The sequence below is a fragment of the Lissotriton vulgaris genome, chromosome 3_1, assembly GCF_964263255.1.
Source record: "Lissotriton vulgaris chromosome 3_1, aLisVul1.2, whole genome shotgun sequence".
NCBI lineage: Eukaryota > Metazoa > Chordata > Amphibia > Caudata > Salamandridae > Lissotriton > Lissotriton vulgaris.
In genome coordinates this window covers 1,141,017,877-1,141,044,719 of record NC_141689.1, presented here as the reverse complement: position 1 = coordinate 1,141,044,719, position 26,843 = coordinate 1,141,017,877, and the positions used below count along the sequence as shown (strand labels likewise).

Sequence of the window (26,843 nt, the reverse complement as noted above, 5' to 3'; positions counted from 1 at the left end):
CGAATGACAATGCGCCGCCCTCTGCCTTTAGCAGTGGCCCTGAGATTAGAGTTGATGATTTGAGATGAGCTTTCCCCAAGCAGGGTACTGTGGGGAACTTGACACCAGTGGCTATCTTGTGACGAGTTGTGAGTGTGTGTGTGGTTAGTGGATGGAGGCGGCAAACTCAACCCCGGAATCTAGCCCCTGGCGCTGTTAATGTTCTAAGATAAGTGTGAATGCGTGGCTTGTTATCTTCATGATCTTTATTTTTTATTTAATGCATTTTTATGTAGCGCGAACTTTATCCGAAGGTGATTGCAGAACAACTTCCTCAGCACCGATCAGCCTCCCCAAGTGAGCTCCGTCGATATCTTGGAAACAGGATGCTGTGGCACAATTGTATCAGCAACTCCAGGCACATACTTTTAGTAGGGGGCTCACATGTGCGAATTTAATTACGTGTTACCATAGTGACTACACATCAGCCACTATGTCTGTTTTCCTTCTCTCACTTCATGGTGCTGCTGTACGCTAACATTTATTCTAGTCAGGATTTAATTTCACCAGTGAAATGGGTTTCAAAACTTAGAAACAGATGCACTGGTGAAGTGCCACCGCGTGGTGCGCGCAGCCTGCTGTTTCCTTTAGCAACCTGCGGAGGTGCATTAGATGAGCCAGGAGTGCAGCGAGGAATCTGTGCACTATTTTAAGAGAAGGGTTGGAATTGTCTGTATGACTGCAGAACGCCATGCAAACCTTTTTACTGTCTTTTTGTGCTTGGCTGAAAGTCAACATATGCAGGCCCTGGTGAGTTTAAAGTATTTGGCATTGCCCTGGCTGAAATGTTAAATGGCTGTGTGTGTGTGTTTTCAAATGACGTGATTTGAAAGTCTTTCTTCTCATCGCTTTGCAGAGCAAAAGAGCGAGAACTGCGTTAAACACATAAAGTGCAAAATAATGTTTCTTTGTGAATAATTTGAAAGAGCTAGCAATGACACGTTTTGACCTGTCAAGAGTATTGTGCTGGTAGACCCATAAGACGTATCATAAAAGTACCCAGCACCAAGCTTTTTTAACTTTTTCTCTTTTGTTTAATAACACTGTTCATTTTATGCTACACTATTGGTACCAGGCTTATCCTGTCCAGTCAACAATATACCATGCCTCCCTTCCTCTTTAGCTTATGCCTACTTATGTTTGCTCACTAATTGATAATTGGTGTCTTCATTTTACACCCCACCACTTTCAAACTTTACCAGCCAGCACTGCTTGACACCTTTGTCAATGTTGTACACAGAGTGAAGTGAGCTGGGCAGGAGCGGTGACCGGACAGAAGAGGCGACAGGAAAGGAGAGGTACTAGGGCAGGTGAGGTGACGGGGCAGGAGAAGTGATGGTGCAGGAGAGGTGACTGGGCAGGAGAGGTGACAGGGCAGGAGAGGTGACGGGGCAGGAGAGGTGACGGGGCAGAGAAGGTGACCGGCCATGAGCTAGAGCAGTAACCTGGTGTGAGCGGTGAAAGGACAGGAGCGGTGAAAGGACAGGAGCGGTGAAAGGACAGGAGCAGTGAAGGGGGCAGGAGCAGTGAAGGGCGCAGGAGCAGTGAACGGGGCAGGAGCAGTAAACGGGGCAGGAGCAGTGAACGGGGCAGGAGCAGGGAACGGGGCAGGAGCAGTGATGGGGCAGGAGCAGTGATGGGGCAGGAGAGGCGACAGGGCAGGAGAGGCAACAGGGCAGGAGAGGTGACCGGGCAAAAGAAGTGACGGGCAGGTAACATGACAGGCAGGTGACATGACAGGCAGGTTATGTGACGGGTAGGTGAGGTGATGGGGCAGGAGAGGTGATGGGGCAGGAGAGGTGACGGGGCAGGAGAGGTGATGGGGCAGGAGAGGTGACGGGGCAGGAGAGGTGACGGGGAGGAGAGGTGACGGGCAGGAGAGGTGATGGGGCAGGAGCATTGAACAGGACAGGAGCATTGAACAGGGCAGAAGCATTGAGTGGGGCAGGAGCAGTGAGCGGGGCAGGAGCGATGAGCGGGGCAGGAGCGGTGAGCGGGGCAGGAGCGGTGAACGGGGCAGGAGAGGTGAACAGGGCAGGAGCGGTGAACAGGGCAGGAGCGGTGAACAGGGCAGGAGCAGTGAACAGGACAGGAGCAGTGATAGGCAGGAGAAGTGAGGGGCAGGAGAAGTGATGGGCCCCCAGACCCCCTGGCCCCCGCACCGCCCACCCCTCCCGCATTTCATACGACGCCTCTTCCCTCTCAGCCCTTAACCCCGGCCGACCACCAAACTGCTACCAAGCTGCTCCTGGACTCACCAATGGACCTTTCACCTGCAAATCCTGCAAGTTTGCCTGCATTAGGACCTTCACCAAATCCACAATCACCAAACAGAACACCGGCTCCAACCACCTGAAATGCATCCTTATCAACACCCGTTCTGTCCACAGTCACCCCATCCAACTTTGGAATCTACTTGACACCACAGCTCCGGACGTCGCCTTCCTCACAGAAACCTGGATGAACGCCTCTTCAACACCCGACATCGCCATAGCCATCCCTGACGGCTACAAGATTATCCGTAAGGACCGCACCAACCAAACAGGAGGAGGCATTGCCATTGTTCATAAGAACACCATTCGCATCTCAACCAGTTCCGATGACAACCTCGCAACCGCCGAACACCTCCACTTCCAGATCCACATCGACCCCAAGACCACACTCAGAGGCACCCTCATCTACAGGCCACCAGGACCCCGCACACAATTCTGTGATGACATCACTGACTTCATCAGCCCACACGCCCTCCCCTCCGAGGACTACATTCTACTAGGCAACCTCAACTTCCACCTGGATAAGAACAACGACAACAACAGTACCACCCTTTTGGACAACCTTGCAAATCTTGGACTCAAACAACTTGTCGACACCCCCACCCACTGTGCCGGACACACACTCGACCCAATCTTTACATCCAGTAAATACATCTCCTTCAACCACACCACAACTCTCCATTGGACAGGCCACAGCTGCGTGCACTTCAACTACAAAAAGACTACAACCCACAACCACCCACAACAAATTCCCCGCAGAAACTGGAACAAAATCACCACCGACCAGCTTCTCACATCGCTCCACCAATACCCCTCTGCCTATTCATCAGACCCAAACCAAGCAGCCACTAACCTTGCACAATGGATCACCCGCAGCGCTGACGAATTAGCACCACTAAAAAACAACCCTACCAAGTTAAACCTCAAGAAAGCCCCCTGGTTCAACGATGAACTTAAAAAATCCAAGAAGACATGCCGCACCCTCGAGAAAGCCTGGAAAAGAAACCCATCCACCGAAAACCTAGCCACTTTCAAGAACGCCTCCCGTAAACACCATCAACTAATACGTTCCACTAAGAAAACAGCATTCAAAGATCGACTCGACAACAACGCCCACAGCAGTAAGGAACTGTTCAACATAGTAAAAGAGTTCACCAACCCCTCAGCCGGCACCAATGACATCACTCATTCCCAGTACCTTTGCGACTCCCTAGCATCATTTTTCCAAAACAAAATCGCCGACATTCACAACAGCTTCATCAACCAGTCGGGTGACCAGACCACCCCACCCACCTCAAAACCTAATCCCCCTCCTAACAACCTTTGCAACTGGAAACCAGTCACCACTGAAGACACCATCCGCCTGATGAACTCCATCCACTCAGGATCACCAACCGATCCATGCCCCCACCACATCTTCAACAAAGCAGACTCCGTCATCGCTCCCCACCTTCGCGACATCATCAATAGTTCCTTCAACTCCGCTACCTTCTCGGAAAGCTGGAAACAAGTCGAACTCAGCGCCCTCTTGAAGAAACCCACAGCAGACCCCAATGAACTTAAAAACTACTGACCGATCTCGCTCCTCCCATTCCCTGCCAAAGTCATCGAGAAAGCTGTCAACAGTCAACTCGCCGCCTTACTCGAATCCAACAAATCCCTCGACATATCACAATCCGGATTCCGTGCCAAACACAGCACCGAGACCGCCCTCATCGCAGCAACAGACGACATCCGAAAACTACTGGACAATGGAGAAACAGTTGCCCTCATCCTTCTCGACCTCTCTGCAGCTTTCGACACAGTCTGTCATAGCACCCTTATTCACCGCCTCAGCAACATCGGAATTCAAGGAAAAGCACTGGACTGGATCGTCTCATTCCTCGCCGGAAGAACGCAGAGAGTCTGCCTCCCCCCTTTTAAATCAGAGGCTACCGAAGTCATCTGCTGCATACACAAGGATCATCACTCAGCCCCAAACTCTTCAATGTATAAATGAGCCCCCTCGCATCCATCGTTCGCAAACACAACCTCAACATCATCTCCTACGCAGACGACACCCAGCTGATCCTCTCCCTCACCAAAGACTCAAACACCTCCAAAACCAATCTACACGAAGGGATGAAAGAAGTGGCCGAATGGATGAAGAACAGTCGCCTTAAACTGAACTCGGACAAAACAGAAGTCCTCATATTAGGATCATCCCCCTCCGCTTGGGATGACTCATGGTGGCCACCGGCTCTGGGAAACGCCCCCAAACCTACGGACCACGCACGGAATATGGGCTTCATCCTAGACTCCACCCTATCGATGACCAGACAAGTCAACGCCGTCTCTTCCTCATGCTTCAACGTTCTACGCATGCTCAGAAAAATCTTCCGATGGATCCCCACCAAAACAAGAAAGACAGTCACCCAAGCACTGGTCACCAGCAGACTAGACTACGGAAACACCCTTTATGTCGGAACTACAATCAAATCACAGAAAAAGCTCCAACGTATCCAAAATGCCTCAGCCAGACTCATCCTAGACGTCCCACACAGAACTCACATCTCCAGTCACCTGAAAGACCTCCACTGGCTCCCCGTCAGCAAAAGAATAACATTTCGTCTCCTCACACACGCACACAAAGCACTAAACGACCTATACGACCTTGGACCCGAATGCCTCAACACACGCCTTTCCTTCTACACCCCCTCCCGCAAACTCCGATCGTCCAACCAAGCCCTCGCCACAATACCACGCATCCCCAGATCCACCATGGGGGGGAAGATCCTTCTCCTACCTTGCGGCCAAAACCTGGAACTCCCTCCCCACCCATCTTCGCCTTCACAAAACCACCTCTCCTTCAGAAAATAACTCAAAACCTGGTTATTTGATAAGTAATCCCCCACCTCCCTCAAGCGCCTTGAGTCCCTATGGGTGAGTAGTGCACTATATAAATGCCAAACTTGAACCTGAACTTGAAGTGATGGGCCAGGAGAAGGGAGGGGGCGGGGGAATTGACGAAGCAGGAGTGTTGATCGAGCATGAGCAGGAGTACTGACTGGACAGGAGCAGTGAAAGGGCAGGAGCAGGCGTTTCCCAGGGCGACTGGAAGGGTAGGGGGTTTAGTTTGGGGGGACGGGTTTTGTACAAGTGCAGGAGTTTTAAAAACACTGCAAACTTATTTGTATATTCAGCAGGTTTCGGTCAACAATACAAGTGCCAAGATAACTTTGGTAATTAATGTACCTGCTGGAGAGAGATGGGAGCATGTTTTGTCTAGTGGCTGTTTTACTCATCTAAGGTAGTGAAGAGGGGTAATATGCCTGCTGCAAAGAACATGTACCATGTATATCAAAGAGCAATATGTTATGTGTATAGTTCAGTGGGTACTGCTTTGTGTTCACATCCCGAATGAAAGGACACTTGAATACATATTGCCTGGCAGTTCGGGCTGGACTGTTCACATTGGGCGCAGGATCAAGACTGATTTGCATATGACTGGGTCCAAACTGGAATGGCATGGTGAGCAAAAAACGATGGATTTAGGCCCAGATCTCTGAACTGGGGTGAATGTATGACATTATTCTGCATTCTGTCCATCAATTGTTCTTTTTGCATTTGTCACCCCGAGTGGGACAGGTATGCTCAGACATGAGTCCCATGCTCTCCATGCCACTGGAATCAGGCTATCCTGGCTGATGAGGGCTGAAAGCCCGAAACCGGTCCTAGGATGTTGTTTCCAGTCCAGGGAGGACCTGGCCTGGCAGTTCGGGCTAGACTGTTCTCATTGGGCGCAGGATCAAGACTGATTTGCATAAGGCTGGGTCCAAACTGGAATGGCGAGCAAATAAACAATGGATTTAGGCCCAGCTCTCTGCACTGGGGTGAATGTATGATATTGCTCTGCATTCTGCCCACCAGTTGTTCTTTTGGCTATATTATGATTGAGCAGCTAGCTGGCTGACATGAATATGAAGGAGCCTTTGTGGGTTTCCGTGAGTCTAGATTCTCCTGAAGAGTCCCTTTCTCTTCTGAGCCCTGCTTAACACATTTGTATAGGAGGAGCCCTGCATTCATGACCTCAATGTTTGAGACAAAAAATAATCATGGATTTCTGAACAATGAGCGTAAAAGCATTAAGGTAACATGTTGTTCCTGCTTATATTTCACATGCTTTACATAAACCTGTATTCCCTATGAGTGTTTGCTTTTTCCTGAATTAAACCTCAAATAAACATATCCATTCTTTTAATTAAATAACGTTATAAGCTGTAACCGGTCAGTGAAATGCTAAGCGTACTAAAAATTGGTATGTTTTGCTATTTCTAGCCACACCCCTGACTCCGCCCACTGATTCAATCTTCGGTTATTCCCGCCCCTGATTCTCCACCCACAGTTCCCCTACTTTTTTTTCCCCACTTCGACCACTGATCTGGTATTATCTGAAAAAAGTGGCAATTATAACTTAAGCTGTCACCTCACTTTTTTTACAATCCTCCCTCCCCCTTCCTTCTATATTACCTCGGGTTGTCACCTGAGCTCATTTCTGGAGTGCTACAGCGTTCGGTCCCTGCTATTCATTGCTCTTTGGGCAGGGCTGCCTTCACACCTAGGGATTCCTCGCTGTTATCATGCAAATGCAGCCACACAAAGGAAAGCAGCTCCTGTGCGAAAAAAAAAAACATACGAAAACCGGCTTTGGACAAGACGGACTGGCTTACTGACCAGCATCCTGAGGCCAGGCTATTTCACACACCTAACAGGGGGGAGGAGGGGATGGGGTGGGGGTGCTAAGCACTTTCAGCATAATGGTCGTTTCATGCCCAATCAACAGTGCAGGGTCTGCCTCGACCCTGTCCTGTTAATCACATGCAAGTCCTCCCCAACCCCCGCAGTGTGTGGATTTCTAATGAGCACTACAGGACATTAGCAGCATCTCTGTAAAAGTCTCCTTCAGGTCTGCGAGATCCAAACGCAGAGCGGCATTTGTCCCGCATTGGAGACGATAGCAAACCTTAGCCTCTCATGCCATCAGTCGTGGTACCGGTACTCTCCGTGACTGAAAAAAAAGTGCCGGTACTGACGGCTCGGAAATTGTGAAGTGCCGGGACTAAGTACCAGTGAGTACCGGCCCATTTAAAGCACTGGAACAATAAAGAAGAGAGAGAAAAGGAATGAAGGAAAAGGAGAGAGTTGAATAACCCTGAGGTGGGCACGACGAAGTGACAGAATGGGAGAAGAAAATAAGGATGAGCAAAGTGGGCAAGGTGAAAATGATGTGACAGGAACCAGATATGATGAGAGAGAGAAAGGAGGAAGGAGGTGAGGATGAGTGAGAGACTGAAGAGGGGGGAGCGAGAGACGGAGGAAGGGGCTAGAGAGGAGAGCAATAAATGGATGAAGGAGACCCACAGTGCAAATAGGGACGAGAGAAGGAACGACGAGGACAAGGAGGAACTTGGAGGCCTATAAATAACATTTTTGTAGCAGGCGCAGTGACATCGGTGTACAGGGGTGTGATAGGCACACTGCAACTAATTTATAACAGAAGTTTAATACCCACTGGAGCAGGTCTCGAGTCGGGGTACCATGCGGGTGGACGGCATCCCCCACATTTTTTACTGGGTGTCGCCGTCCCCCCTGCCCAACAGCTGGACTTGACTCTTTGGCCTCTCTGGGACGAGGAGCTCGGCACCTTTCGTGACGTCACTGCCTGTTGTGACGTCACGTCCGGTGACAGCGTCCCTCCACTTCTTTTTTTACGACTTGTGCCCTGAACTGGAGGGTCTAGTTTCATTGCTTGCACTGGGGCCCATGCCCCCCAGGCTATGCCGCTGCATTAGATCCATGCAGATCGCAATATCACGCCTCCTACCTCCTAGGATCCTTCTACTGCCGCCTACTCTACCAAGTGCATGTGAAAGATTGAGGGGACTTTGATCAGTGGTATAGGGCCGGATGGTACTGGACAAGGCACTGTGCACCAGGATCCTGTAGCTTTTGGATGGGGGAAAGTTGTACTTTGAATCTGTTATCTTGATGAAGGTTGGGATACTGGCTGTGGGATTGTGTTCTGTGTGGGGGCGTTTTATGTACACAATAACTTGTGAATCTGTGTCTTTTTCACCATCTGGCCCCTTCAAAATCAATAAGGCTTCTAAAATGTCTTCTAAAATAAAGCCTGGAAAAATATGCATGATTTCACTAAAATGTTATCATCAAGCAAAGCAAAGTGCTAGATGATAGCCACCAGCTTCTTTTTTCAAGCTCCTTCCCAGGTGCTCTGGTTTCCAGGGAAGGAGAGGAAAAGGCTCTAATAAGAAAATAATCACTGCACTGATGTGGGAGATTAGAGTCTTTCTCATAATGTAATTTGATTATGACATGCAAAGAGAATGCCCTGATCACAAGTGTGCCCGAACTGGGAGAGGTATTAACCACACCTGCTAAATACAGATACCCCAGGATGAGTTACTAACAAGACGCAACAATTGCGTCTGATTTTGCGTCTTCCCAAATTAAAACTAACACGCATTGGCAATGGCAATAGGTCTGGCTTTAAAGCAATGTTGTTGGAAATGTGAAGCATTACCAGTAAATATCCCGGGGATGGATAAGTATTTGTGGAGAAATTAAGAGCTGTAGAACAATATTGGTGTAGGTTGAAAGATCAGGTGACAGTTGCAACATCAGGCCAGACTTTAACATCCATGTAGCTTAACGACTGCCCTCCTCCCATATGTGCTGCTGACAGAATAAAGAACCATAAATGATCTAGGGCCAGATGTTGGAAGGCAAACACCGGTCGGTAACGGCCGATTTCGGCCGTTACCGACCGGTATTTGGAGTTTGGGATGTAGGGGCATGTTAAAATACAGATTCGGTAATTTTACCGATTCGGTAAAATACCGATTCGGTAAAATTACCGAATCTGTATTTTGACATGTAGGTAGCACTGTAATCAGTGCTACAGGGGTTTAAGAATTCGTTATTTACCACCAACTAGAAATTGGCGGGAAAATAATGAAAACCCTTTAAAAAGCATTTTTTTTTGCTTTTAAAACAGTGCCATGTTGCAGACTTACATGCCCTAAGGGCATATATGTCTGCAACATGTGCACCCATGCACAATTGAGGGGTGCAACAGGGTGTCAAAGTGACACCCTGCCACCCTTCTATGCTTTCCCCAATTACCGAATCGGTATTTACCGATTCGATCATTGACATTCATTCCTATGGGCCTTCAGGCCCATAGGAATGAATGGCAATTACCGAATCGGTAAATACCGATTCGGTAATTACCGATTCGGTAATTAAATTGGTAAAATTACCTACATCCCGATTGCAAGTTCTTAAATACCGAATCGGAATGATTCGGTATTTAAGAATCGGTAATCTGGGATTACCAACATCGGGCCCTTAGTTAGCTAAGACACTAATAGCAATACAATGACGTGTGTGTGCCCGTGAAAGTTCAAAGCTTAGGCAGCTGGATAAATAAACAAAATGATCACAACTGTATGGACGGCAAGAATTTCTTTATGGAAGCGCACAATCAATGCATGTACTCCGGTCTCCCAGCAGGTGGGCAGAGCCAAAGCCCTTTCTAGTGATGCTCACATAATTGTCTGGTGACAGCTGCTCTATCAGGCCAGATCACAACACCTTTTATATGTGGAATTGGTGCTTTCCACAGCAAATCCTCAAAATTTAGCTGCACTGCCCTTCCCCTATACCTTCCCCCTCCCCAGAATTTCGGTCCTGGCGCAAACTTCTTCTTGAGCCAGAATGGAAATCTGTCCCTGAATTTGTAATGAGGGTCTATGACCATTGATGTAATTTTATTGTCATTACCAATAATGAAGGAAACTATGGGCCAGATGTAGGTGAAATAGATTTACCGATTTTAAATTACCGAATTTTACCGATTCGGTAATTAAAAATCGGTAAATCTATGGGGTCGACATGTAGGTATTCCAGATGTGCTGGAATACCGAATCGAACGATTTCGGTATTTACCGATTCGGTAAATACCGAATCGGTAATGCCCATTCATTCCTATGGGCTTTGAAGCCCATAGGAATGAATGGGCATTACTGATTCGGTATTTACCGAATCGGTAAATACCGATTTTCACAAGGGTGCAGGGGGTGTCACTTTGACACCCTCTGGCACCCCCAAAACAGGCTCGGGTGCCATGTGGCAGGCATACATGCCCTAAGGGCAGGTCTGCCTGTCACATGGCATAGGTGTGCATGCACACCGGAATCGGTATTTTACCATCAAATTGGATTTGATGGTAAAATACCGATTCGGTAAGGCTCCTGGGACTCTGAAGAGTCCCACCTACATATGGGTGGCTCAGATTCGGTAAATTTACCGATTTTTTATTTTACCGAATCGGTAAAGTTACCGAATCGGTAATTTTACCGATTCGGTAAAATAATGCCCCCTACATACCAATCACCTATTTACCGATCGGTAACGGCCGAAAATACCGATTTTCGGCCGTTACCGACCGACCTACATCGGGCCCTATGTCCTCTGATGGACATATTTCAAATATAAGGCTTCCTTTTTAGATAACGCTGTTCAGTTGGGCAGGCTATTTCCACTGTAATTTTATCACATTTCTGTTATATGTTTTTTGCAGAGCCGTGCTTTGGCGATCCTACAGTTCCAGCACAAATGTGGTGGCTCCCTCATCCATGAAGAGTGGATTCTTCTGGCTGCACGCTGCTTGACTTCGTGAGAGTTTTTTGCATTTCTTTTCACTGTCTCTCCTGATTTCCCAACTGTAATATATAAATTAGAATACATTTTTTTGCATCCCTAAGGACTGAAGACCTAAGACGATAGAGCCACCAGAATGTACCTGTCAACGGGTAGCATATAGGCACTCTTAAATGCATTTATGACCCTTTTGCCAAAGAATATGTGAAGAAATATTTTCCATCACTATAACAGTATTTTTGCATGAGCAAATTTAGAGGCAGATTTACCATGATTTTGTATCGGAGCTGCATCGCGTTGGTGGCATAGCCCTTACACAAAATCACTTTTGGTATTTACTAAACCATGCAAAGTGAATTTGCGTGGCTTTCGTGGTTTAGTAAATACAAATTAGTGCACCACAGCACATGGCGCTGCATTTGGAATGGGTTCCATTGGGTGGAGCAAGGGCGTTACCGTGCACCCACCCATTGATTTTGGTTTATTCCTAGATTTACCAAAAGTAATAAACCTGGGAGCGCTTTAACGTTCTTCGCCTTTCCAGTGAGGTGTAACAATATCTTTATTTCTCCTGGTAACTTCCTCTTTTGATGTGTGCTGCCTTGTGCAGCACACATAGAAAGAGGACTATGCCTCTAAGGATTGTTTTTGAGCAGGAAGGTATTCCTCAATGGCCAAGGGTTTCTGTGTTGGCGCTTGGCAGCCTCAAGTGCATCAGCACAGGGAGAGAGCTGAAGAGCATCATATCGTAGTATACACAGCTTTTTCCAGCTTCATTCATGCAGCACAGTGCAACAACTTGCCTTGCTGCACATCATTTTGTGAATTTTCACGTAAATCTCCCATTTCGTTTTCGGGTATGTTTGTGGGCACTCCTGGGTAGTTCTGTCTTCAAAGTGGGTGAACATGAGTGGGTTTGGATATTTGTCTTGCAGTAGTTTCTATCTGGAAATGTTTCAAATTTTACTTCCGTAAATTGCAGCAGTATGTGTTTAACGAGAGGGAGAGAACACGTCTGTATTTAATAGGTGAAGGCATTCCTTCATGAAAAATAACATGTGAATAAAAGAAGATAAATGCATAATGCACATTTGCATCAGATTTTCATGTTGGGAGTTTTCCACTTGTGGAATATTCCACATACTCAAATTTTACACATGGCAACTCCTGGAAAACTATGACTGTTTTCCATGAGTACTCCGTGGATATTTATTTTACTCCAAAAAGTAGGAACTCTAAAAGAGTAAGGGGCTTATTTATGAGCCCCTTGCTACACTTTTGCACCGCTGTTGCGTCCTTTTTTGTGACGCAGCGGCGGCGTAAACAATGTGCAGCGTTGCGCCATGTTTACAAAGTGGCACATCTAGGCAGATGTGTCACCTTGTAAACCCCTGCGACACATTATGCCTGCGTCAGGTATATTGTATTCAGGGAGGGCGTTCCCCCGCAAGAAAGAAAGCTTTGTAGAAGTGGCGCAGTGAAATCTATCACATTGTACTGCACCACTTCTAGGATGCTACTGTGTCAAAACCTTATGCCTGCCTCATAGCAGGCGTAAGGGTGATGCATTGCAATGTGTATTGGCCTCCCCAGATATTGCTGGAGTCGTGTCATGCTTTCGACACAACTCCAGCAATGTGTGAGTTTTGCATCAACAGATACGTCAGGATTCCTGATGTATCTGTCACTCCTTGCGACATGGAGGGCCACACATTAAATACGGCACATCCATTGTGTCACAAGGAGGGCGCAGTGAAAAGTGTTGCATCACTGTTTTATTGCAGCGATGAAACACTTTTCATAAATGAGGACCTTCTTAATCAGCTCTGCTTTTGTTTTTTTACTTGGACAGTCAATTACTGTTCCCTGTGCTATTATAGTCCTTTCATCCCATGTGGGTAGTATCTGAGGCAGCTCTAGGATAATATTTTCTGATGATCAAGACCCTTAGTTTGACTCCTTGTAAGAAATTAGGTTACGGGTTGAGGGGGTGAACATCTTCTCAGCAGCAACCACAAATTCTTGTCAGGGTGAAGTCACAAGCAACCCTAAATGAACCGGGCTCAACCCACAGGTAGCTTGGCACCAAGCAATCAGGCTTAACTTAGAGGCGAGGTGCATAAAGTATTTGTGCAACGCTTCAAACAGTAATAATGTTAAAACACCTCACAAGAAGGAGCTCACACCAAATTAAAAAAATAGAGTCATTTTTATTAAACAATCCAAGACCAAAATGACAAAGACCAATCAGTAGAACCGTAGGCATGCAAATTTGAAGATATCAGTGAAAATAACACCAAAGTGCACAAAGTGCCAATTGTGGATATCTGGTTGTGCTGGACTGGGACAAAATCACTTGTTAAGGCCAAACGCAATGGAACACAGGCAGGCTACAGGGACCCAGTTGGCCCCCTGAATAAGACAACCTTAAATCCTGGTTGCGAAATGCTGTGAGGTCTCGCGTCAATGTGTAGCGTAGCCGAGGCAAGGCGAGGTTCGGGTCAGAAATGTGTCATGTAGCATCGCTTTTGAAGAGCAGCAAGGTTGTGATGTGAGGTCCTGCATCATAGTTGAAGCCCGTCAATGAGGGAAGTTTGCAATCCGTAGTCCTGCGTCACGGATGCGTTGCACACCAATTGGTTCTAAAGAGGCTTCAGGCTGCGAGGTCGATGCGGACCCCTTGCACTGGATGAATCCTCATAGCAAAAGCTACGTGTCAGTTCTGCTCAGGGTTGTGCCACAAAGCAAAGGAGATGCGTAGAAGCCAAGGGATCCAAAGAAGGACTGGCAGGGCATCTACAGGCCCACTTTCAATGGTCCAGGACTGTGGTGACACCACTTGGCAGGGTAGAACTCACAGTTGCAAAGTCCAGGGACTGGTTATAAGAGATTAGCCCTTGTAGTCACTCTGGTGGTCCTGGGTACAGATTGCAGGTCCAGTTCTTCTCACCCAGGCAGGGGGACAGCAGGCAGCAAGTCAGCACAGCAGGCAGCAGTCCTTTGGGACAGGTGTACAGCAAAGTGGTACCCCTTTCAGCACCACAGCAGTCCTTCTTACTGACTGGGTCTTCCACAGGTCCAGAAGTATAGTGTACAATTGGTGTCTGAGGTATTATATTTATACCTGGTGCCTCCTTTGAGGTGAGAGAAGCTTCTAGAGTGTTCCTTTTGAAGTGACCAGGTTTACTGCCTCTCCTGTCCTGGCTCCAGACTAACTAGAGTGGATATGCAAACCTTTGTGTGAAGGCAGAACACGGCCTATTCAGGTGTAAGTGGTGCTGTGCCTAATTCTGCCCTCCCATCCGACCAGTGATGGCCCCTCCAGGCACACTGAAGCTCTCTACTGTGTGTGACCTGTCTAGGAGGAATACATAAAGACCAACTGCCAACTACAACCAATCATGTGACCCGAAGACGGGTGGCAGATACTAAATGCTAAGGCAGAAAAAGGCCAACTTTTAAAAGTGATATTTTCAAAATTGCAACCAAAAACCCGACTTTAACAGAAAATAGGTGTTTTCATTACAGTTCAAGAGACACCAAACATGAACTGTTTACCTGTTCTCCTTGGGACAGTTCAGCTTATTAAATGTAATAAGGTAACCCCAATTTTATCCTGTGAGAGAAGCATTCCTAGCAATAGTGAAAAACAAATGTAAGAGTTGTTCACTACCAGGACATATAAAGCTTAAAGTTACATGTCATACGTTTTAAATATATTGAACCTTGGCCTGTGGGCTATTTAGTGCCTACCCTAGGGTTGACATTTGTTTTTAAAAAGGCAGGTTTGAGCCTGGCAATGGGTTTATTTGACCATACCAAAATGGCAGTTTAAAACTTCACACACTGGCTGCTATAGCAGACCTGAGATAGGTTTGCAAGGTTTCTTGAGTGGGTGGCACACCAGTTCTGCAGGCCTACTAATAGCATTTAATTTACAGGTCCTGGGTACAAGCAAGACCACTTTACTAGAGACCTATAAGTGAATTCAATATGCCAATTGGGGATAAGCCAATGTTGTTAAGGAGCGAACACACACAATTTAGCACTGGTCAGCAGTGGTAAAGTGCACAGAGTATTAAGGCCGGGGGCGCTCTTCTTTTCTTTGCTGTATCATTTGAGTTGTGCATTCACTGTACTTATTCTGGACCGAATTTTTAACATTGTACATATTTTAGGAGGTGCGTTTTTAATCTCCTGTTAATTGCGCTCGCTGTGGGAGAGACTTACTTCTCTTCCGTGGCTCTCGACAGTAGCCTCATTCTACCGGCGCTGCCGATTGCAAGCGCTGACGCCGGTAGACGCGGAAGTACGCCGCCATCTTGGGAAGGCAGGTAGGGAGGGTAGCGGTACAGCTTCGCGACCACTCCCGCCCTCCCGCCTTATTTAAGGATTGTTGAGTTCAGCCCTGGGTAACAATTGATTGGGAACTTTCCCCTGAGGCGGAAGCCGGGGGCGCTCTTCTTTTCTTTGCTGTATCATTTGAGTTGTGCATTCACTGTACTTATTCTGGACCGAATTTTTAACATTGTACATATTTTAGGAGGTGCGTTTTTAATCTCCTGTTAATTGCGCTCGCTGTGGGAGAGACTTACTTCTCTTCCGTGGCTCTCGACAGTAGCCTCATTCTACCGGCGCTGCCGATTGCAAGCGCTGACGCCGGTAGACGCGGAAGTACGCCGCCATCTTGGGAAGGCAAGTAGGGAGGGTAGCGGTACAGCTTCGCGACCACTCCCACCCTCCTGTCATGTGTAAAAGCAATCACATATCCCGTCCGCGCAGCGGACGGGCGCAGCGGGCGCGCCGATGGCGCGCCGAAGGCGCGCCTAAGGCAAGCCCGTCTGCGCCCGTCCGCGCCTGTCCCGGGCCTAGGGCCAGTCCCCCTGCCCTGGGCGTGAGAGAGACCGGCATCAGTTGGACCAGAGAGCAGCTGATACAAGTAGGAGCGGGCTCATGTTCCGTATCCGATCGCTGCTCCCCTACTGATTTAGATGGCCGCTCTTTTCAATGCTCCCATTGCCTCCTATCGATTCCCCCATGGCGCGAACGTGCCCTTCCTTTTCCCGCCGCTTTGTCTTCTTGCCCGTTAAAACTAGCATTGATTAATTGTCGCTCCCTCCCCCGTCATGCCAATGAAATCTGGTCGACCCTTACTACTTACTGTTGGGATATATTATTCCTCACGGAATCATGGACCAAAGATACCTCAAACCCAGACATTTTTCTAGCCACCCCCCCAGACTATCGCTATTTAGGCGCCAACCGGGAGGGAAAGACAGGAGGTGGACTTGCCATCCTGTTCAAAACCCACCTGAATATTATCATTAAGAAAATTACCAATATTGGTCTGATTGAAGCCATCTATTTCTCTGTTGCGGATTCTGCCGCAGTTTACCTTACCGGTATTCTAGTTTACAACCCCCCTAAAGCCTCTCCCTCTGCCCTGTCACAACTGGTACATGTCATTACGGACCTTTCCCTTAAGCACCCTCACTTTATAGTTTTGGGTGACTTTAACCTCCATGTTGATGACCCCACCTGTACCCAAGCCATCCGTCTTCTCGACTCTCTCCAGAGCCTGAGCCTGACGCAACTCATCCATGGTCCGACGCATGTAGCCGGCCATACGCTAGACCTTATTTTCTCCAACCTCCCTGGGACTATTACGCACCCCTCTCTCCCCCTCACATGGTCCGATCACTTTTTGCTTGCGTTTGACATTCCTATCCCTCAGGCTCCCACCCCGGTGGAACTGGGGCTAGGCCATAGAAGAAAATGGCATAAGGTCACCTGCACTTCCCTAGAGCCAGTATTCAGTTGCCCTCTCGAGTCGAGCTTAGGTAATATTGATACCTGTGTTACTAAGTTTAACACCATTTTATCGGCAGCGATCGATGAAATTGCCCCTTGTATAGCGATGTCATCTGCCAGATCTCGCCCTTCTGCTCCCTGGTTTTCAGATGCCTTACGTAAAGAAAAAAGCCATTGTAAAAAACTCGAACGTAAATGGAGACTTACGTACGACCTTGAGGCAAAAACTATCTATAGAATGGCCCTTAGGAAATTCACCAAATCAAGAAAATTGGCCATGAAAGAGTTTTTCACCTCACAAATTAAAGACGCAGACAATTCGGCTAAAACACTGTTTAAAATTGTCAAGGACTTTGTTAAACCCCCCGCTTTGACACCCATTAATCTTGCTAGTCAGTCTCTTTGTAATGGACTATCAGACTTCTTTCAAGGAAAAATCGACAAAATTGCTTCCTCCTTCCCCCCAGCTGATGCTCTGGACCTCTCCCCTCTCCCGGTTTCAATTAACCAGGACACGGCTCCTACTTTAGTTGTTTTTAAGGACCTCACCCCTAATCTTGCACGTAAACTATTATTACAGTGCAAATCAGGTTCCCCTTTGGACCCGGTCCCCCCCAAAATTATGAGTGAGGTGTCTACCTTACTGTTAGAGCCTCTTATTTCCATCTGGAACGCCTCTTTACAACTAGGCCAGTTCCCCTTAGCCTGGAAGGAAGCTCTGCTTGTACCCATCTTGAAGAAAGCTGATGCCGACCCTACACAATTTAGTAATTATCGGCCTATCTCTCTACTTCCCAAACCTGCTAAGGTTTTGGAAAAGGCAGTCCAACTACAACTAGCGGAATACCTGGAGACCAACTCTCTTCTGCATGATTCCCAGTCCAGCTTCCGTGCTGGTTTCAGTACTGAGACCGCACTGCTTGAAGTGTCAGAGACTGTGCGAGAGTGTGTGGACAAGGGCGAGGAGGCCATGTTGGTCCTCCTCGACCTGTCCGCCGCTTTCGATACGGTGTCCCATAAAATCCTCCTTGACCGTATGAAGCAGATTGGAGTGAGCGGCGTTGCCTTATCATGGCTGGGTTCCTTCCTCCAAGGACGATCACAGAGGGTTCTTCTCAGACCTTTTGAATCAGAATGCAAACCTCTGGCTCGCGGAGTCCCACAGGGCTCAGCGTTAAGCCCCCTGTTCTTCAATGTTTACCTAGCCCCGTTGGCCAAGGTAGTAGAGGCGTGCGGAGTCAGAGTGATCTCGTATGCTGATGATACTCAGCTTATATTCTCTTTCAGCGATCACTCTGACTCCAGCCTCTCCAGTTTTCGCCACTGTCTTGGCGAAATCTGTTCCTGGATGTCCACTAACCATCTGCAACTAAACACCGACAAAACGGAGGTTTTGTTTTTTAATCAAAAAATGTCCATTCCACCTTCTTTATGGTGGCCTACGATTCTCAACCCTCCTCCGACCCCGGTTCACTCTGCCCGTAACCTGGGGTTCATCTTCGATGATACACTATCGTGCAGCCCCCAAATCAATAAGGTTACGTCGATTTGCTATGGTAAATTAAAAATGATGAGGAAGATTTTCCCTTTTCTACCTATGGATGCACGTAGAACCGTCACCCAGGCCTTAATTACTTCCCACCTGGATTACGCGAACAGTCTATATGTTGGGGCCCCTCTGTACCAAATTGAACGTCTCCAGGTGGTGCAGAACGCGGCCGCAAGATTGATTGGTAACATTCCCTACAGACATTCGATCTCAGCGTTTCGCAAAGAGCTTCATTGGTTGCCGATAGTTAACCGAATTAAGTTCAAAACGCTCACTCTCGCCTTTCGAGCGTTGAATGGAACTGGCCCAGATTATTTAAGAAAAAGACTGAGGTTGTCCTACTCGGTCAGGGATCTTCGCTCCAACAATCTGCGCCTCATGTGTGTGCCTAGATTCCGTCGCACAAGAATGGGTGGCAGAGCTTTTGCCGTCCTTGCAGCCAAATACTGGAACAGTCTACCTATTGATCTAAGATTTGCCCCTTCTGAAGTGGTTTTCCGCAGACGCCTGAAGACTTGGCTTTTTGTATCTGTGTAGTCTACTTCCTCTCTCTTCTGCCAATCTGTTTTTAGCGCCGGGACACCCCCATTGGGGGTAGCCGTGCGCTTTACAAAATTCAAAAAATAAATAAAATAAAATAAATAAACTAGATCAGAAAAATAGGGAGGCCTAAGGCAAAATGTGGTGGCCTTGCATCCATGAGTGCCCTGGTGGGGGCCCCCAAAGACAGATTCCCCAATCCTTTCTGTGTCGGAAAGGCCAGCACAGAAAAGCTTTAGGAAACTGCCATTGTAATTCCTCAGCCAGAATGAGCTGGCCGAGGGATTACTGATGGCTTTCCGAATGGCAGACTGACTCTCTGAACCCATCGGAGGCCGTTCGGAAATCCGATTCAGATTCCCTTCCGACCGACACCATCAAAATAAGTTGGTCGGAAAGGAATCCGTCCAGCCGATTACGATGCGGGCTGAAGGGCTCCAACCGACAGTTGGAGCAATATCAGCCGCAACTTTATTCAGTTTGGAGCATAGGGAAAGATAAAAACAGTGTTGTGCATGGTAGAACATTCAATGAGTCCACTAAGTGCAGTGGACTCATTGAATGTCCTACCATGCACAACACTGTTTTTATCTTCCTCCATGCTCCCAACTGAATAAAATTATAGTTTAGGTGGCATGAGGATTCTTTTAATAAATTCACTCCACACGAGCACCCTCACTTCTTTTGATTTCTGATCACTACTGAAATAACCGGTGGTTCCCTCCAGGTGAAGGAAGCATGAAAGAAACTGAATGATTATGCTGTCATGTATCTGACTAAGGCGGAGAACCAAGATATACCGCCTACCAACTTGTCTACGTGAATGAGGGTTTTTTAAGCAATGATGGATAGAACCACCTGAACCCTTGTAGCAGGTACAAGTGATCCATTCCCCATTGATTTTGAATGATTACTGAACAGACTGCCCATTAATCTCAGACGGATCACCAAATGGCTAAAAAGGATTTTTGAAGCAACTGAGGGGCTTAATTATGAGTTTTTGGCTGCGTGACAGGTAAAATGCAGGACTGCGCCGTATTTAACGCAATATACCACATTTCTGTTCTTTCCTTTGTGCTGGCACCCTTTTGGCAACCTAGCACCAACACTGACACCCTTGCACCATGGTGCAAGTATGCCTGTGTTTCATGCAGGATTATTTTTATACAGGAAGGGGTACCTTCCTGCACAGAAACAATATTGGGGTTCATTTTCCTCTTTCGATGTGTGCTGCAGAATGCAGCACACATTGAAAAAGGAAGACACGAGGAGAAGTAGAGACATTTCTCCTCGTTACACCTCCCCTGGGAAGGTGTAAAATTTGGGCACATTACCAAGTTTACAAGTTCTTGTAAATCTAGGGATGTGACAAAATCCATGTGAGTTTTTTGAGAACACCCACCCAACATCTATGGAACGCCTACCCAGGGCAGAGTAACACAACGCAGCAATTTGCGCTGCGTTGCATTACTCCAGATATATTTAGCCACTCATAGCCACGCAAAGGCCTAAAAAATCTGACTTAGAGGGTTGCGTCATGCATGTCCCACATTGCGTAGTGCAAACATGACGCAACCCTCTCATAATTAAGCCCCACAGTGTCTTTCATCAATTACTATTTTAGCAACCTCACTTTTGTGATAACCTCTGTAGAGTAAACAACTTGTGCATTATATTACATAGAAAACCTTATTTCTGCTGTTTTCTTATGTGCATAATATACATTTATATGAATGTCTGACTAAATATCGAAATCAAAAATATCGACATACAAAAATATCGGGACAAAAATATCGAAGTCAAAAATATCGGAATCCTATCCCTAACAAGGTAAGTACAAAAATATCGAAAAAATAATATCGTAGTACAAAAATATCGGAATTAAAAATATCGTTTTTTTAAATGTATTAATAATAATGTTAAAATAATTATAAAATACATATAATGTTACAAATATTAAATAAAAATATTAAAACATAATAAAAAAATTAAAACTAATACATATACATTTAAAATAAATTAAAAACGTAATAATTTAATGTAATTTTATATTTTGTAATTTCATTTAATTGATTTAATTTAAATTTATTTAATTTTTACCCTGTACGACTGTACCCCAAAAACCCAAAACTGACCCAGAACCCTAAAAATACCCCTTAACCCAAATACTGAAAACTGACACTGAACCCTAAAAATACCCCTTTACCCATGAACTTAAAACTGACCCAGAACCCTAAAAATACCCCTTTACCCATGAACTGAAAACTGACCCTGAACCCTAAAAATACCCCTTTACCCACAAACTGAAAACTGACCCTGAACCCTAAAAATACCCCTTTACCCACAAACTGAAAACTGACCCTGAACCCTAAAAATACCCCTTTACCCATGAACTGAAAACTGACCCAGAACCCTAAAAATACCCCTTTACCCAAAAACTGAAAACTGACCCTGAACCCTAAAAATACCCCTTTACCCATGAACTGAAAACTGACCCTGAACCCTAAAAATACTCCTTTACCCATGAACTGAAAACTGACCCTGAACCCTAAAAATACCCCTTTACCCATGAACTGAAAACTGACCCTGAACCCTAAAAATAACCCTTTACCCAAAAACTGAAAACTGACCCTGAACCCTAAAAATACCCCTTTACCCATGAACTGAAAACTGACCCTGAACCCTAAAAATACCCCTTTACCCATGAACTGAAAACTGACCCTGAACCCTAAAAATACCCCTGTACCCATGAACTGAAAACTGCCCTGAACCCTAAAAATACCCCTGTACCCATGAACTGAAAACTGACCCTGAACCCTAAAAATACCCCTGTACCCACAATTAATTAATATTATTTAATTACCAATTAATTATTAATTAACAATAACAATAAAATAAATATATTAGCACATTTGCTGTAATTAATTTAATTTAATAATTAATATTATTTTGCACAATTAATTAATTAATAACAATAAATAATATATATAAAATTTACTTTAATTAATTTAATAAAATAATTAATAATAATTAATTACCAACTAATTAATAATTATAAATATGATAAAAAATTATAATAATTAATTACCTAATTAATAGAAATTAATTACCAATTAATTATTTAAAACATGTACAAACATATATCAATTAATTAATTATTATTAAATTACTTCCCACCCTATTCCCCTATAAACCCATAACCCGCTACAGAACATATTTATCAATTAATAAATTAATTAAAAATAATTTAAAATTAATTCTCAATTAATTAATTAATAATTCCTAATAATTAATAATTAATTTAACATAATTAAATTACTTCCCACCCTATTCCCCTATAAACCCACAACCCGCTACAGTAGTAAAACACAATATTTAATAAAATAACATTAAAAAAAATAATAAAACATAATTAATACAATATAATATACACTAAATTTATTTAAAAATAGATATTAGTAACATCAAAGTTATTAATTTCGATATTATTAACATCGATATTTACAACTTCGATATTACTGATATCATACCAATATCGATATTTAGACTGTCGATATTACTTACCTTCGATATTTTTGTATATCGATATTTAAACTTCGATATTTTTGCTTATCGATATTAAAAAATCGATATTTTGTCTGTGTACCCATTTATATATCCAACATTCATTGCCACTCCAGCAAAACCATTTTGGAGAATTTGAAAAAAAATGAATGGGCAATAGGGTTGTTTATCACTCTTTTCCTTTTTACAGGTCCACAAACTTAAACTTGTGGCGTGTATGTCTAGGGAAACACAACATGAGTGCCACCGAGCCCTCAGAGAAGTGTGTCAGCATTGATGCCATCTTCAGCCATGAGGACTTCACTTTTTCCACCACAAAAGATCACTCCAATGACGTTGCTCTGGTTCACTTGAAAGAGAAGGTGAACCTTACGCAAGCGATATCTCCAATCTGCCTACCTCGCACAGATGACATTCTACCACAAGGGGAGCTGTGCTATGCCACTGGATGGGGCATCACTAAAGGTAAATGGTTTATATGAAGAAGTCTTGAGATTGCTGTGCACAGGCCTCTTTCTATCATGAGCTAGACTATCATTTGCTTACAAACACCACATAGCACACAACCCTTCATTTTTCTTCTTTCACCAACAAACAGATGAATTTCTGTGTTCCACCACCTCCACTCCTCCTTTCACCGCAATGTGTGTTCCATGGTTGTACCACTCTTGAGCCTCCCTTCAATCACTGGTTGACAAAATGTTCTGTGAAGGCACATGGCACTATGTTCTCCTAACCCTGCTACTTATATGGCCTTACTTTTAGGGTTGTTCTTAGAATGCTACTATGTTTACCATGTATTATGTGTTTTTTACTGTTTGTACATTCATGCTGCTATTACTGTTTAATGTAGGGATAGTACCTGCTTGCTGCTATGTATATTGACATCCAGTTTTTTAATGTTACGTGTTATAATTGTTATGTATTTTTATGCAACTTTTATGGATGCATGCTACATCCAAATAATGGGCCCGATTCACAAAGGTAAACTGAGACAAAAGTTCACTTTAATATTAGTGCACCAATTGAAAGATTGTTACTCAGAGTACCACAACTTCTGTGTGAGTAGGTACTTTTGCAAGGACTTTAGCTCTGGGCTAATGAGCCGGCCAAGGGATTACTGATGGCTTTCCGAATGGCAGACTGACTCTCTGAGCTCATCGGAGGCCGTTCAGAAATCCGATTCAGATTCCCTTCCGACCGACACCATCAAAATAAGTTGGTCGGAAAGGAATCCGTCCAGCCGATTACGATGCGGGCTGAAGGGCTCCGACCGACAGTTGGAGCCATTTCAGCCGCAACTTTATTCAGTTTGGAGCGTAGTGAAAGATAAAAACAGTGTTGTGCATGGTAGAACATTCAATGAGTCTACTAAGTGCAGTGGACTCATTGAATGTCCTACCATGCACAACACTGTTTTTATCTTTCTCCATGCTCCAAACTGAATAAAGTTATAGTTTAGGTGGCATGAGGATTCTTTTAATAAATTCACTCCACACGAGCACCCTCACTTCTTTTGATTTCTGATCACTACTGAAAAAACCAGTGGTTCCCTCCAGGTGAAGGAAGCATGAAAGAAGCCGAATGATTATGCTGTCATGTATCTGACTAAGGCGGAGAACCAAGATATACTGCCTGCCAACTTGTCTACGTGAATGAGGAAATGTACAAACAGTAAAAAACACATAATACATGGTAAACATAGCAGCATTTTAAGAACAACACTAAAAGTAAGGCCATATAAGTAGCAGGGTTAGGAGAACATAGTGCCATGTGCCTTCACAATGTAATTAAAATGTTGGTTGTGACTTTTCAGAGCAGCAATAGCGCTCAGCAAATCTGAAAGTCCGAATGTGACAAGAGACTACCAATCCCCCGCTGCCCATGACCCGTATGACATCTTCCCTAAGTCTGATTCCATGCTGCATTTTGGCCTTAACCCTTTCCGTGCTGATGACGGAACTGCTCCGTCATCAGCCGTGGTGGCGCTGTGCTGATGACAGAGCGGTTCCGTCATGGCCCGACCGACGCGCCTGCGCAGCGTGTTCTATTAAGCAGGCGGGGCCATGACAGAACCGCTCCGTCATGAGCCCAGCTCAACCGCGGCTGGTGACGGAGCGGTTCCGTCACCAGCATGGGCGCGCCGCGTGGCCCCCCCGCCCCCTTAGCGCTGCGGCGGAATAGCCGCCGCAGCGAAGAGGTTAAAAATAATAGTGCAGGGAAGGGGAAAAGGTGCCAAGCAGTTCCCCACTGAGAGTCATGCAACAAGACCACAGTCGCAAAAACAAAGAAACACACCCAGAACCAACAACACACAGGGACAAACATGTAAAGAAAAATAAATGATTAGGAAAGTTAGATGCTAGTCTGGAATAAAAATAACTTCTTCTCTACAGGGATTTCTGCTGCGCATACTGCATTGCGTATGCCAGAATTTTTACGAAACAGGGATGAAGGCTAGGTGCTTTCGAGAGCATCCTGATGGGCTTGTCTTGCTGTTGGCTTTGCCCAGGACCTAGATCATGCCCCTCCAATGGCCCTTGGCCATGATTTCCCCTACAATCTCTAGCCTTGTAGCTCCCATGCTTGGGTTGGCCTGTCTGACAACAGAGACATATCAGCAGGCCTGGCCCAGAAGGCCAGTGTGGATTTGCAGAATTGTTACTTTGTTTCTACAGTAAGCTAGGTAGAGGAGTTGCTGTAAGTGTAGTGCCAAGGTAAGCCTAATGTAGGCAAGCAGGCTAGCACACATGCACACACAGAAGCATTTTATGTATGGAAATGTATGTATATTTATGCATTAGATGAATATGTGGATCTGGCTATATAACTTTTGTTTACTGCATATGCATGTGTGCATCAGGATAGGTTTAGGCTTTGCATATGGATGTACCTGCTTGCATGTGTATGTATGTGTATGAATCCATATAGTGGCACGCTGTTTGCGTGTCACGAAAGGAGTTGCACAGCAATATGCACAATAGTGAACAATATTCACAAGTACTTCATAGTTTACTAGTTTATCGAGTTTATTTCGGCATTTCGGCATTTCATCCACATTTTTAACCATCACGTCAAACGCAAAGTTTCATTATTTCATGCTTCTTAATACTCTGCTATCGCCCATCCAGGATTATTCACAGGCACGTTTAGAAACTTCTTAATTCCCAACGTTCAAAATTACCCAATGCATTTCGGTCATCCTGACCTTCTTCAGGGGGTATCTACAATGTTAAAGATGAATATCAATGTATATATCAACCAACATCTCACTTATGATTTTCACAATAAACATTGCTCCTGCTCCTAAAAAGTGCTATCTAACAGTGTGATTTAACCGTACAAGTAGTTGCTAGTCACAATATTTACTGTCCCATCCTGCAATTATGAACTTCCCGCTGAAACTGCCCCAGTTGTCTTAAGCATACCTCTATATGCCCTCCTGGTAAACATCGCACTGGGAAACTATTTAAAAATAACAACTCTTCGGTGCTATGTGTGAACTAAACTCTCCTCCCCGCCAGAAACCCTCTCGTGTCACCCAACAGAAAATGTTGCACTGAAAACACCTTAGAAATGATTAATGTATGCCGTGTGTAAACCAACTCTTTTCCCCACAAAAAACAATTTCTCGTATCTCCATCCTTAAATACACACTAAACGTGCCTGTGAATAAGCCTGGATAGGCGATAGCAGAGTATTAAGAAGCATGAAATAATGAAACTTTGCCTTTGACGTGATGGTTAAAAATGTGGATGAAATGCTGAAATGCCGAAATAAACTGGATAAACTGGTAAACTATGGAGTGCTTGTGAATACTGTTCACTATTGTGCATATTGCTGTGCAACTCCTTTCGTGACACGCAAACAGCGGCCCAATATGTGGATTCATGAGAACGTAGGTGCTTTTTGGAACGGAGCGCAACGGAGTGCTGCTCGCTAAACTGGGAATAAATAACAAAGATTGATGATTTAAAACAAAAATAAGGGTGTGCTTCAGGTGCAATAGACTTGATATGTATGTGTATGGACATATATATATATGCATGTATATAAGTGCGTGTGAATACATCTCTTTTTAAAAAGACAAAAAATATAATAACATTGATGATTAGGAGAATGCATGCCTATTTAAGCATTCAATGGACACGTATATCTAAGTATGTAGGTATGGCTATGTGCATATAGTTGTGTCTATATACTTGAGATTATTCAATGTATAAGAATATAAGAATTGTGTATTCCTGAAAAAACATTAAACAAACATCTGTTATGACTATAAGAACAAATGTATGTTTATGAATTACATATCTGTATGTCATAGTATGTAGATAACATATATTTGC

The 26,843-nt window shown here is 45.0% G+C and overlaps 1 protein-coding gene across 1 annotated transcript in view; it reads left to right on the top strand.

Annotated features, from left to right (window-relative positions):
• The window catches only part of LOC147727573 (ovochymase-2-like), a 455,363-nt gene that overhangs the window by 401,195 nt on the left and 27,325 nt on the right, over positions 1-26,843 (top strand). Inside the window, exons 22-23 of the mRNA XM_086961618.1 lie at positions 10,954-11,048; positions 22,688-22,962. Of these exons, the coding sequence (XP_086817744.1) occupies positions 10,954-11,048; positions 22,688-22,962 (370 nt within the window). The remainder of the gene's footprint in view (positions 1-10,953; positions 11,049-22,687; positions 22,963-26,843) is intronic.